General features: G+C 38.0%; 1 protein-coding gene and 2 long non-coding RNA genes across 5 annotated transcripts in view; all 3 read left to right on the top strand.

Annotated features, from left to right (window-relative positions):
* The window catches only part of rad50 (RAD50 homolog, double strand break repair protein), a 33,394-nt gene extending 25,819 nt beyond the window's left edge, over positions 1–7,575 (top strand). For all 3 annotated transcript variants that reach the window (XM_063485809.1, XM_063485808.1, XM_063485810.1), the window contains exons 25-28: positions 5,553–5,638; positions 5,744–5,886; positions 6,039–6,172; positions 6,856–7,575. In XM_063485809.1, the coding sequence (XP_063341879.1) occupies positions 5,553–5,638; positions 5,744–5,886; positions 6,039–6,172; positions 6,856–7,042 (550 nt within the window). In that variant the 3' untranslated portion in view covers positions 7,043–7,575. The remainder of the gene's footprint in view (positions 1–5,552; positions 5,639–5,743; positions 5,887–6,038; positions 6,173–6,855) is intronic.
* A 787-nt stretch (positions 7,576–8,362) lies between these two features.
* On the top strand, positions 8,363–8,989 carry LOC135933625 (uncharacterized). The gene is made up of 3 exons (XR_010573855.1): positions 8,363–8,450; positions 8,588–8,689; positions 8,818–8,989. It is a non-coding gene; the product is annotated as an uncharacterized LOC135933625 (long non-coding RNA).
* Positions 8,990–11,632: 2,643 nt separating this feature from the next.
* On the top strand, positions 11,633–12,662 carry LOC135933666 (uncharacterized). Its single transcript, XR_010573875.1, has 3 exons — positions 11,633–11,786; positions 11,942–12,055; positions 12,219–12,662. It is a non-coding gene; the product is annotated as an uncharacterized LOC135933666 (long non-coding RNA).
* Positions 12,663–13,770: the final 1,108 nt, after the last annotated feature.

Raw genomic sequence — 13,770 nt, 5'->3', positions numbered from 1 at the left:
AAATCCATAGTTAATCGTTTGAATAACTTTTCAGGAACAAATGCTAAATAATTGCAGAGCCTGTTTTTTCTGAGTGTTTTGCTAAGCAACTCGACTTAATGCCGAGTTTTGCTTCCATTTTTTCTCATACGTCATTGTGTAAAGACTTTCCAGCAAAGACGACTACAAAACTCAAAAACAGAAACTGTTAAAGTATAAAAACGATTAGATCAAACCCCCACAGCAACGGTTAAAGCTGTACTGGAATAAATGTGGCAGGTCACAACAGAGTTGCTAACTGTGTAGCTTTGTACCTGATGTGTGTCTACCACTACCAGGGCAGGGTTTTTTTTTTTGGATTAATAGAACTGATTTTGATTTACTTCCAAAGAGCACTCACCACTATTTATGCTTTTTGAAATGACCGCCTAAAATCCTAAAACATAATGTTAGGTTTACTATCTCAAGCCGGGTAATGCAGCAGTAAGTGAAGTAAGATCTTATCAAGAATTAATGCAAAAAACAAAGATTGTACATGTCTGTTTTTAGTGCTGCATACTAACCAGTTAATGGTTAGTAGATGAATCACTAGTATTATCTGCAAATCCATTTACTTTGAGGGTTCAAAAGAAGTCCTATCTAATGATGACGTTTTTTTCCAACAGGTTTCAAATTACCTAAAAAGAAACTTTGACATTTAATTAACTTATTAGATTAACCTAAATTTGCTATTGTGCTGAAAAATATCCTGCTCGACATGCAAGCCTTCCAAGCACAGAAAAAAAAAACATCTCATAGAGCAGAGAGTTCACTTCCTATTTTGTATCACCGCATAACTATCAATGCCATCATTTTTATGTGGCTTCAGCATTTGCAGTGCTGATTTTCATGATTGAAATGTGCAAATAATTGAAAATTTATCAGCAAGGTAGCAAAGCATGACATTGTACACAGTGAGGCCCTTGCCAAATGTTGTACAGATATTTCTGGGCTTTCTATTTAAATGCAACTGTGTTATAGCAAGTCAAAAGCACCCGAAGGTTACTTTTATTTGTCAATGTATCAGGCTTTTTTTTTTTTAATTATCCTTTCTTTCTATTAAAAATATATTCATGTTTGCAAACTGTTTATTCTTGGAGATCAGGATACTCTGAGAGACACTTAATAAGGATAAAAGGCCTTGGTAAGGATGTGTGAGCTCACCATCACTGATACCATCTGAGTACGGTATCTGAAGAGAGCAGAAGCATCATTTACCCATAAGTGTGGGTTAGAAAAGGCATGACAGCCTGCAGTGTTATCAAGATTGCAAGCAAGGCATAGAGCCTTCCATCAGACATTACATCCAGGTCACAGTTTCTATTTGAATACAGAGAAAATGGTTTCTATGGTAAGATGTTTTGATTTGGACGCAAAAAAATGAATCAGTGTGCAAAAATTGTCTGTGCAGAACTGAGCAAAAGCTAGAAGTCACTGATAATGTGACTTTCAATAAAGTGAAGGTAGTTGAAAGTCACTTAATGAATATGGGTAAAGAGTTTGTGTTTGCTAATTATTGAAGAGTCAGCATAGCTTTCATTGTATTCAAGTCAAAATAACAGTCTGTATGTGTTGGCTCAGCAGTTCTTAAACATTTTCTTTTATGCCCTTCTTCAGAAATCCACGAAAGTTCAAGCCTCACACTCTAACTTTTAGCAATCATTAAAAGCAAAAAGTTATCCAAGTATAATTTTAATTTGTAAATGTCGGTACAGGAGCATGAGTCATTTTAAGTCCTGTTTACCTTTTATAAGAAGGAAATGTGATTCCTTCAGACTAATCTCGCTTCATACTTTTCAACTTAGATCATCAGTTTTGAATACATTGCAAGCAGTATTTAAACACATCTGGGAAAGCCAGGGCATCTCTAAGCGATACCAGGTTTACTGGGTCACAGATGTAGAGCGGGCTCTGTAGATTTGTGAATGTAAACGATCGTCAACAAAGGAAATGACTTGCAGCTACCGTATAATGAGATTCAGCAACTTCCAGTGAAAAGGGGTGAAGTAACCACTAATGATCTTTAACCCTTTTTGAAGCGATTACCAATGAGAGTGCAGAATGTCATTTTATATTACCAAAGCAAAGTCTCAGGAAATCTGAGTGACAACAATTACCTCTTCTGCTGCATCTATATGATACACAACGGTAATTAAATGCGTGTGCAGAACTCGTGGTAATGAGCCTGTTTGAGACGGACACTAAACAGACGAGACTATGCACGTCTGACTTTGGGAAGTACCCCTCACGTATCTCAAATTAAAATGAGGTCGTTCTTCAGCTTATGCAGCTAGTTTTAAATCATGGTCCTACTTGAAAATTGCAAAACTAATTGAACATGTTGAGGATATTGTGGGCTCACAGTCACTATCACCGCACTATCATAGTGTGCAGGGAGTTGATTGGTCCACTTCTGGACCTGGAGAAAATGTCTCTCCTCTTTTTGTGGCGATCGTGGCTCAAAAGTTGGGAGTTCGCCTTGTAATCGGAAGGTTGCCGGTTCGAGCCCCGGCTTGGACAGTCTCGGTCGTTGTGTCCTTGGGCAAGACACTTCACCCGTTGCCTACTGGTGGTGGCCAGAGGGCCCGGTGGCGCCAGTGTTCGGCAGCCTCGCCTCTGTCAGTGCGCCCCAGGGTGGCTGTGGCTACATGTAGCTTGCCATCACCAGTGTGTGAATGTGTGCGTGAATGGGTGGATGACTGGATGTGTAAAGCGCTTTGGGGTCCTTAGGGACTAGTAAAGCGCTATACAAATACAGGCCATTTACCATTTTTCTCCTGCAATCCAAGACAGATATTTTGGCACTTTTTATACATAGAAATTCATAGAATAATGGCTACAGTCGTCTATGAATTTACTATGTGTATATTGTTGTAAATATGCATAGCAAGGGTTTTTAGCAATGTGACTTGAGCTGAATGCCCCCCTGGTCAAAGTTGGTTGTCTGTCCAGTTTATGCTCTGCTGCCAACCCTGAAAACATGCCTGTATTGAAGCAATGTAAAGCCTTTTCTTCATGTTTCTCCTATATGTGCAATAGGTTCTACAAAGAATACTTAATAACATTTTGTTGTAAAAGTCTTGATGCATGCTCAATCATCCAGGTAAGTAAATCCCAAAAGGTTGATTCTGTTCATCTTAGACGTAGCGTTTTCCGTGGGAGAAACTGATACTGAGGAAGTCACTTGGATGAGTGACGAAACATTTCTCCCACTGAAAATTCTACGTCTAGGTCAGGGGTGGGCAACTCCAGGCCTCAAGCGCCGGTGTCCTGCAGGTTTTAGATGTGTCCTTGATTCAACACAGCTGATTCAAATGGCTACATTACCTCCTCAACATGTCTTATTGCCAGGACTCTTATGTTCTCCAGAGGCCTGGCAATCTAGGTGAACAGAATCCACCTTTTGGGATTTTTTTCTGAACTGGAAGATCATCACAATACAACAGGTTTAGTATTTCTATAGCAAAGTTCATCAAGAAAATACTGAATTCTGCACTAAACATCCTGAACTTTTGAAACTTAATGTGATTAAGTCAGCCTACTAAAGTCAATGGATGATAGACTGTGCCCTGCCTTACTTCTGTTATATTCTAGGATATTAGTAGACATCTTGAGACTAAATGTTACCTAATGCTAATGCAGTATTTTCATATAAAAAAAATGCTGCATTATTATATTACAAGATAATAAAACTCAAAATGGGATTACTTTTTAAAGGGACAAATATTACACCAGCCTCACATAATGGAAGTCATTAGTCACACCTTCCTTTTGTTGCATGAGCAGTTCTGTAAAGAAGATGTAATAGGTTGGACAGGCGGATACTTGATCTACTATCTCTATTTTTACTTCATGGTTCATTCGCTATATATGGTCTACGGAAGACATACCGTTAGTTGTACTGTTATCGCTAGGTTGTTTTTTTTTTTTTGTTTTTTTTTTGCGAACCACATTTCATGTTTCTAATCAGTTTGTTAGATTATAGACCAAAAGTTTCTTGGTATTCAGGAAAGTGAAAAAAAATCCAGTTGAGCTCATATCTTATGTATGATTTCATATCCTGTCAATATTATAGATGCATTTATTGAAAGATAAAAAATTTTGCTGTTGTTTTTCATTTTTGTAATCAGTTGATCAGATGCTTATTTTCTGCTTAAGCAGTAGCAAAATAATTTAACCTATGCAAAGCTTTATGATGGCTATTTACACATTTCACTTTGAGAGAAATAATTTACCATTTGGCATCATCTTTACATCTTCTCTTTTGAATGTTTCAATTTTGTGCCAATTTTTTTTTTCCGCATTTATCCACTGTCGGATAAATGATAAATATTCGGAGATGTACAGACACAGGGATTGCTTAATAAATACTTCAAACATAATGGTAGGATGTGACCTGTTAATATGTTCTTGAAGTTTTTATTTTAGAATTTAATATTTAGTAATCACTATCATGGTTCTGTTTTAACCTTTTTACCTGATTGCTAATAGGGAAATGGCACTTCAATAAACTTAGATGTCCCATGCAGCAATGTCTAGTAGAAGTGGCTTTTTGGTAGATAAACACATCTATCTTAATTAGGTTTATCCTTTATATATTGCTCAAAAATTAAAATAACACTTTTTAATCAGAGTATAGCATCAAGCCAAATAAACTTTGGTATATTGACCCAGACGCTACAGACGTTGAACAGGTAGTCCAACTCCTCCAGGATGGCACATCAATATGTGCCATTGCAAGAAGATTTGCTGTGTCTTCCAGGACAGTATCTAAAGCATGGAGGTAATTCCAGGAGACAGGTAATTACTCCAGGACAGCTGGACAGGGCTGTTAGAGGTTCTTAACACATCAGTAGGATCATAATCTGCTACTTTTGTGCAAAGAGGAACCAGATGAGCACTGCCAGAATCCTACAAAATGAGCCCTGGCAGGCCACTCGTGTGATTGTCTCTAAACAAACAATCAGGGTGGCTTGAGGGCCCAGCATCCTTTAGTGGGCCTCCTCTAGTGTGCTCACTGACAGGTACTGTTAGGCGTGATTGGCATTTGGCACAGAATATCAGAATTGGTAGATCGACTACTGACACCCTGTGCTTTTCAAAATAAGAGCTAAACACATTTGATAATGTGAAAACGTCTGGAGAAGCCATGGAGAACATTATGGTCCCTGTCACACTGTTCAGCATGACCAGTTTAGTGGTGGGTCAGTGATGATCTGTGGAGCCATATCCATGGAGGGATGCACTGACCTCTACAGGCTAGGCAACGGCAGCCTGACTGTCATGAGGCACCGGGATGAAATCCTTGGACTCATTGTCAGACGCTACGCTGGTGCAATGGGTCCTCGTTTGCTCCTGGTACACAACAATGCCTGACCTCATGTATGTAGAGTGTGTAGGGAGTTCCTGGAGAGAGAAACAATTGATACCATATCAGTAGATATATCCAGTATAATATTTCTTTCCCCATTGTGACCCTTTCCTTTAATTTTTTGAGCAGTATATTAACTTTTAATTTTATTTGTTTTCCACAGAACCATCATGAAATTCCACAGTATGAAGATGGATGAAATCAATAAGATCATACGAGACCTATGGCGCAGCACCTACAGGGGTCAAGGTGTGTCTCACATTAACACGAGAGAGCTATTATTATTTTGTGGCATTTTCAGAAATACTGTTTTCCCCTTCTTACTGTCATTTATCTATTCTCTTCTCCCTCCAGATATTGAGTATGTGGAGATCAGATCTGATGTGGATGAGAATTCATCTGCTGGAGTGAGGCGGAGGGTTTACAACTACAGAGTAGTTATGGTGAAAGGAGACACAGCTCTGGATATGAGAGGACGCTGCAGTGCTGGCCAAAAGGTAAAAAAAGGATTTTTTTTTCCTGTTTTGTGGTTACATCGCATGAAACCTGCATGTGACATGCAGTAAAAAGGTCAAACTTCTCAGTGAATCAAACATGATGTGACCATTTTGTTGTCTTCCTCTTTAAAGATATGATTGTGTGTGTCTAGGTACTGGCATCGCTGATAATCCGTCTAGCTCTGGCAGAGACATTCTGTCTGAACTGTGGGATCCTAGCTCTGGATGAGCCCACAACCAACCTGGACCGAGAGAACATCGAGTCACTGGCACATGCCCTTGTAGAGTGCGTATATACGGATTCAGTATTCTTACTGCTATACTAGTGAAAACCCTCATTAATAGGATGCAACAGCTCCTAACATTAACTGACAGCTGTCTCTTTAGCCCCAAAACCAAATCCTTTAAACAGTTTAAGTAGCAAAGTGTCAAAGTACACACTTAGGGAATGTCTAATGTGCTTGGTCCGATTTATAAGCCGCCTCATCATATCTGGAACCTCATTTGGGCTTAAAAGCTGTTATAAAATCCAAGTTAACTTTGTACCAAAAAGGCCCCTTTGATATAGATATGTTGCTATAGATACTGGGGAGTAGATGGGCTTCAAACCAGGAAATAAAAAGTACACAGCTGGTGATACTGAATTAAAAAGAACTTTATAATTATTGCAGTAGTAAAAAACAGACTCCTCTGTTAGTAGGATTAGTACTATCTTTCAAGCCTCATACTGTGTCCATACACAGTGCCCAGTGAAGTGTTACAGGATGTAAAGGTTGTCATTTGCTCATTCCTCTTTAAAAGTTGAACTATTTTGGCTTTACTGGAGCAGACCGTGTAACACATCGGATGGAGAAGCCAGCATCCGACATGTCAAAACTTTAAACACACAGACTTCTAGTTGTATACCTTGGCAGCCACTGTCTTCCTTGCAGTGGAATGTAACTCTTTATCTCCTGCTGTTTTCTTCAGAATCATTAAGAGTCGCTCTCGCCAACGCAACTTCCAGCTGCTGATCATCACTCACGACGAGGACTTTGTGGAGCTGCTCGGGCGATCCAGCTACATTGAACATTTCTATCGTATCCGTAAGAACCAGGACCAGAACTCTGAAATCACAAAGTGCAGCATCAATTCCCTCTCATCCTATCTTCACTGAGCACTGAAGTGATTCTAAAAGCTGCTTTGGAAATGTAAACTAATGCTTTATCTCTTTGCTTTGATTTTATTTGGGCAAAGACCACGTTCAGGTTTGCTTTTCAGGAGGCATGAAGAAAACTCATTCGTACATCATTTGTTTAATAACTGACTATAAGTTAACTGATATACAAAGGCATGTTTGGTTGATAGTGTTTGTTTTTGAAGTCAGTCGTCAATAACCTTATATAAACGTATTATAACCGTTATAACCGTAATTATCCTTAAGAAACTGTTGGAAGAAGTGCCAAAACAAAAGCAATAGGCTTCTGTTAACATCAGAAATATTTAAGGACAAAAAGCTTGATTCTAATCCATGAAGAGTTTGCTTGTTGTGCTGGAATCCAGCCTGAGTAAAAGAGCTGTTTGGGTTTGTTTTGTTTTTGTTTTGGGGTTTTTGGGGAGGAAAAATAAAACTGCTAAAAACTGTCGAAACTTTTCTACATATTTATTGAAATACTGCTGTTATTCATAGTCTGACTAGTGACCAGCAGCTATCAGATGGCATTTTCAGCAACAGCACATGCTTTGCTTAAAAAATAGGGGGAAATTACACATTGAAATTCATATATAGCTAAAAAAAAAAAAAAAAAAAAAAGCCCCTAAAGAACACATAAGTCACATATCAGATTGTGATGAATGGAATATTCAACTTGAAATTCTTAGCTGGTGTACATTTGTCATTAGCTGAGAATAAAATTATAGAACATTCAGTGGAAACCAAAGTTATTGACCTATTATCACACCACAAATCAAAGGTAAGATAATTTAATTGCTGTAGATTTATTTCAGAGAAACACAGCGCCTTTATCTCAAAGTTGCTCATTGACCACAACTTAATCAAGAATTATGTCACACAATCCGTACATTTTTTTTTTTCTTGCATTTGGCAAATGTGATAAGGCGTGGGCAAAGCAAGTATAAGTAATCTGTTATCTGCCAAGACTTCAGAACAAACTGGAAGCTGACTACAGCAAAACAACCACTTCAAGGGCTTTTTTTGAGGACGCATCTTCTAAAGGTTTTCACTCTAAGTACAAGTATGGAGATGATGATGATGCTTGTGCTAGTGTCTGCTGCGCTGATGAGTCCATGTGCTGCAAATCCCGTCCGGAGTCTCAACCTAGACCATATCATTGACTTGGCTGACCAATACAATAAAACTATGTATGAGGTAAGGGCTCATCTCATAAGCACGAGTGTTTTCTTGACTCTTAGCTTGAACATTTTATAACGTTTTCGGTGCCTTGACTTGTTAAAAACCTTGAAAATGTGTTAAAATTTTAAATGTTGACAAATATTTTTTCTATTCAATGTGGCAGAAGTTCTATGTTGAGGATGTGACTGATCTTGCTGCGGATGGATGTGGGGTGAGAGGATCCTTTTCCATGTCTTTGAAACTGTGTTCCCTGTAGAGCATTCAGTTTTATTGGATTACATTTTTAATTGTCATTGATTTTAAACACATCTTTAAAAGTGAATATGTTCTCGCTCCTGTTGCATACAGAATAAGTTCTTCTGCAAAGTGCATGACATCCTGAAAAAGCATCACAGAAAGGAGGATGAGAAGATTGTGAGAAACCTGGACGTGTTTTTTAAAGAAACAAATGTAAGATATCTTTTTGCCAAATGAAAATGTCCCATCTTTGTTACAAATATGTAAGGATTATGTACTAACTGCATTTGCAATACAGTGAGCGAGATCATACTGAACCCAGGTGTGTTCTTATCTTTTAGGTGAACTGCCAAGAAGAACTAATTAACGTGCCGCATGCAACAACCGAAAAGCCAATACCGTTTTTGCTGGAAAACCTTGCAAACTGCATTCGCCGGAGAAACTTCATGGGAATCTAAAAACAAAAATGCCTAAATAGCTTCGTGATCCGTGAACTGTCTGACATGTGGTAACTTCTTCAGATGTTTTTCATAGTCACAGTTTGATACAGTTGAAGTACTGGATATTTATTTTCTGGTATAGTTTTCTCTTTTATGCAGTTTATTTGTTATTTAATAGCAACTACATTCAGTGCTTTCACAAGGATATTTTTGGTTGAGTTATTTTTAAGCTGCATAAGTAAAAATGCATCCATCGCTGGCATTAAACTTTACAACAGTTAAGGCAGCAACTGCACATTATTGTAAACTGCATATTTATATTTTATTTAAAACAAGTTCAGTTCAGATTTTGATATGTTTGGATGTTTGTTGTAGTTCTCTCACTCCACATTGAAACAAGTGTTTACAGAACAATAAGGCGTTTTTCTCACAAGTTGCAGTTGTATGGAAATGCTTTGTACTTTATGTTAAGACAGTCAGCTTTAACAGACATTTTGATCCTGTTTTATTTTTATATTAAATTTTGATGACGCCTTACTTCTGACAAGCTGTCTCGTATCATTCACTCCTTCGGTTCCTATTGTCTGAAAAGGGGACATACTTGTCAATATTTTCAGTTCAGTATCTTGACTTCTGTTATAATTACTTTGCATGATTGGTTCAATGCTACACTCCCTTTAAGCCAGCTGTCTTCTGATTGGTAGCTCCTCCTACATAGAAGGTTTAGGAGAAGCTGGTTGTACTCACAGCCACAACTGTGTACCTTAGATTCATGTACCGTATTTTTTGGACTGTAAGGCACACTTAAAATCCTTTAATTTTCTCAAAAATCAACAGTGCGCTTTATAATCCGGTGGGCTATATGTGGTGTGCTTACTAACCTCAAAACAATTTTATGTGGTACACGGCGCTCAAAAATCTATCAAAAAATGTTTTAGTACAACTTTGGCAAGCTACGAAGCCGCACCACTTGATGGATTGTTGGAGCATTACGGCTACTGTAGTCAGGAGCCTCATGGAATAATCTGGGTCCAAAGCAGCCAGGACTCAAACCACCAATCCTCTGATCAGCAGATGAGTAGATGATCTGCGGTGTCTCTTGAGCTTGAGCCATCCCACAAGCGTTCCAAAGTCTGGCAACAAAACACCTGCCACACACCACCGTCTGAATGTTATCAGACCAAAAAGTCGATTTCCAGTCCTCTTGTTTCATTTTGGTGAGCCTCTGTGGACTGTAGCCTGAGTTTCCTGTTCTTAGATGTCAAAAGCAGAATCTACTGCTAGTCTGTTTGATTTAAAGGTCAACATAATGCTGTAGCTGAACAGGTGTACCTAACAAAATGGCTGGTAGTTGCATCTACACAAGGGTGGATTCTCGTAGGAATATGCTTACTGTATTTTTCAGACCATAAGGTGCACCGGATTATAAGGCGCATTAAGTGAAACAAAACAGTCAGATAAGTCAAACTTTACTCAACTCATTCTTCTTGCTTTCTCCACTTCCGTACCATTGATTCATTAATGTTGAATATGTATACCAAATATATATATATATATATATATATATATATATATATATATATATATATATATATATATATATATATATACACAAGTGTGTGTGTGTGTGTACATATGTATAAAATAAAATATACAAAGGTTAGCAGTGGATGCACTTCCACTGCATCCAGCATGATATGGTGCATTTCCAGCAGGATAATGCACCATACTATCTATAAATCTCTCCTTGGGCTGGTTCCCTCTTATTTATGTGTTTATATGTGTAAAAACCACAACCAGTACAGCCTTCATTTTCACAATATCATACAATTGATTGTCCCAAAAATCAGAACAGAATTGGGGGGGAAAGGCGTTTAAATACGCTGCCCCTGCTTCCTGGAATAATCTGCGGAAGGAACTAAAATTATTAGAATTGGTTACCTTGGGGGAGTTTAAGTCCATCTTAAAGAAACGAGGGAATAACTCTTTTACTTAGTGTGATTGTTTTTAATGTCGCTCTTAATTTGATCTGTTATTGTATATTTTTCACATGTTCGTACGGGGATATTTTTACTGCCAAACTCTGTGTAATCTGTAGAGTAGAAACAGATGAAATAGTAATCAGTCTAAACAAAAAACAGCACCTGTATGAGGGCGGGATTGAAAACCACACCAGAAATCAAACTTCAGACTATTCAAGTCTTCTCAGCTTGAGCATATTTTCAAGTAACCATTGTAAATAGATGTCTGTTGTTTTCTTCTTCTCCTTTTTTGTAATGCAGCCCACCGTATAGACTCATTTCAGAGAAACTGTTCTTTTTTCTCAAGCTGCGTATTGACCACAACTTAATCATGAGTCTTATCTCTCCATCGCTGCAGACTGCATTTGGGGTTTTTTCTGTAATTGACAAATGTGGTGAAGGCGTGGGCAAAGCAAGTATAAATAATCTGTTCATCAGCCAAGACCTCACAGCAACCTGCAAGCTGACAATTGAGCAGAAATACTTTAAAGGCTTTTGCTTTTCAGCCAACTAATAACAAGTATGGAGATGATGACGTTTGTTCTGGTGTCTACTGTGGCCCTGCTTATCAGTCCATGTGCTGCAAATCCCATCTACAATATGAACTTAAACAATATCATTGACCTTGTTCAAGAATACAGTAAAACTTTGAATGAGGTAAGACCCTATCTTATATATTTTACTGCCTCTTAGCATTCATAGAGCTTTTTGTTGTTCTTGTTGTTAGTTTACTTTTATTTTTTCTGCTTTGTTCAAGTTTTTAAAACTCGATTGTGACAATTTGTCTCTCCAATGTTGCAGAGTTTCTATGTGGAGGATGTGACACACTTGGTTGAATCTGGATGTGGGGTGAGAAGACTACTTTTCATGTCTTTGAAACAGTTTGCAAGCTTTCCATTCAGGTTTCTTTTTTGAGAGACTGCAATAACAACAGTGATCTCTTTTTTACATTTTAATTGTGTTTATTTGTAACGCTAATAGTTTCTTGTTTATGTTTCATACAGGATAAATTCATCTGCAAAGTGCATGAAATCCTGGAAAACCATGCCACAAAGCAGCAGAAATATAAAGAGAAGGAGATTGTGAGAAACTTGGAAGTGTTTATTAATGGCACAAATGTAAGATATCTTCTCTGACATATTTCCTATATAAGAACATCAAATCTGTGTTACACACATTTAGAGACAATGTACTAAGTCTACTTGTTGTGTTTTGGTGAGACAAAGAATCTGCAAAACGATAAAACATTGTACTGAACTCAGCTGATTTCTTGTCATTCAGGTGAACTGCACTGAAGTACTGAAGACTGTGCCGAAGGCAAGAACTGAAAAGCCAATACCGGCTTTGCTGGAAAACCTCAAGAAATGCATTCAGAAGAGAAACTTCAATGGACAATAAAAACATGCCTGGATACCTTCCAGATCTGTGGACTGTCTGTCATAATGCTTCCAAGTCATTTTCTTTGTTCTTTTTTTTCTTTTTGTAATTTATCACAATTCAAGCATTGGATATTTATTTCATTCTATAGTTTAAGACAGTATTTTTCTTCCTTTTTATGCAGTTGATGTTATTTAATAGTAGCTATATTCGGTACATTAGCAAAGACATATCTGACTGAGCTGTGTTTAACTGCATTTGTAAAAATGTATGTGTAGCTGTTGTCAAACAGCACAACAGATCAACTTGACATGTTATTCTACAACTGCATATTTATTTTTTATTTAAGTTAAGGATTTTTTAATATATTTGTATTACATATTTATTGCAATTGTCTCACATTGCATTGAACCAAGTGTTTACAGAACAATAATAAATCACTTTTATCCACAAGTCCAGTTTGTATGGAAATGCTTTGGGCTTTATAGCAAGACAATTAACGTTTACACACATTTGGCTGTTAAGATCACATTTTGATGATGGCGTCATTTGTGGCTCAGTATTTTAGTTCTTGGCTTCTGTTAGCATAACTTTGCATGATTCATTTATACTGACCGAGCTGCAGACTCTCAGTCCATCCACTGTCTGAACTTAGCCTTTTGCTTGAAAACTACACTCCCTAAGCTACTTTTCTGATTGGTTGCCCATCCCTAACGGAAGGTTTAACCTGCAGGTGGGTGGAGCTGCTGTACTGACTGACAGAGCTGTGTACCTGAGATAACAATATTAAGGATACCACCACCTCTCACTCTAACATTGTGTGTATGCATATACACTTACTGGCCACTTTTGTATGTATATCTCTTCTACTGCTCATTAACAAAAATATCTAAGCAGTTAATCACATGGCGGAAAGCAAATATTTATACATGTAACCATGGTAATGATGCCCTGCTAAAGTTTAAACAGAGCATCAGAATCAGGACCACAAGTGATTTAAGTGACTTTGAGCGTGACGAGTTTCTTGGTGCCAGATGAGCTAGTCTGAGTATTTCAGTTACTGCTGATCTACTGGGATTTTCCCACACAACAATCTCTAGAGTTTACAGAGAATGATCCGAAAAAGTAAAATCCAATTATCTGTGTGAAAATACTTTCATGATAGCAGAGATCAGGGGAGAATGGCCAGACTGCTTTAAGCCAGGGGTGGGCAACTCCATGCCTCGAGGGCCGGTGTCCTGCAGGTTTTAGATCTTACCCTGGTTCAACACACCTGAATCAAATGATTAGTTCATTACCAGGCCTCTGGAGAACTACAAGACATGTTGAGGAGGTAATTTAGCCACTTGAATCAGCTGTGTTGGATCAAGAACACTTCTAAAACCTGCAGGACACCAGCCCTCGAGGCATGGAGTTGCCCACCCCTGCTTTAAGCTAATAGGAAGAACACTGTAAG

Source organism: Pelmatolapia mariae, linkage group LG10_11 (genome assembly GCF_036321145.2).
Source record: "Pelmatolapia mariae isolate MD_Pm_ZW linkage group LG10_11, Pm_UMD_F_2, whole genome shotgun sequence".
NCBI lineage: Eukaryota > Metazoa > Chordata > Actinopteri > Cichliformes > Cichlidae > Pelmatolapia > Pelmatolapia mariae.
Note: the sequence above shows the minus strand (reverse complement) of the source record. Positions and strands in the feature narration are given on the sequence as shown.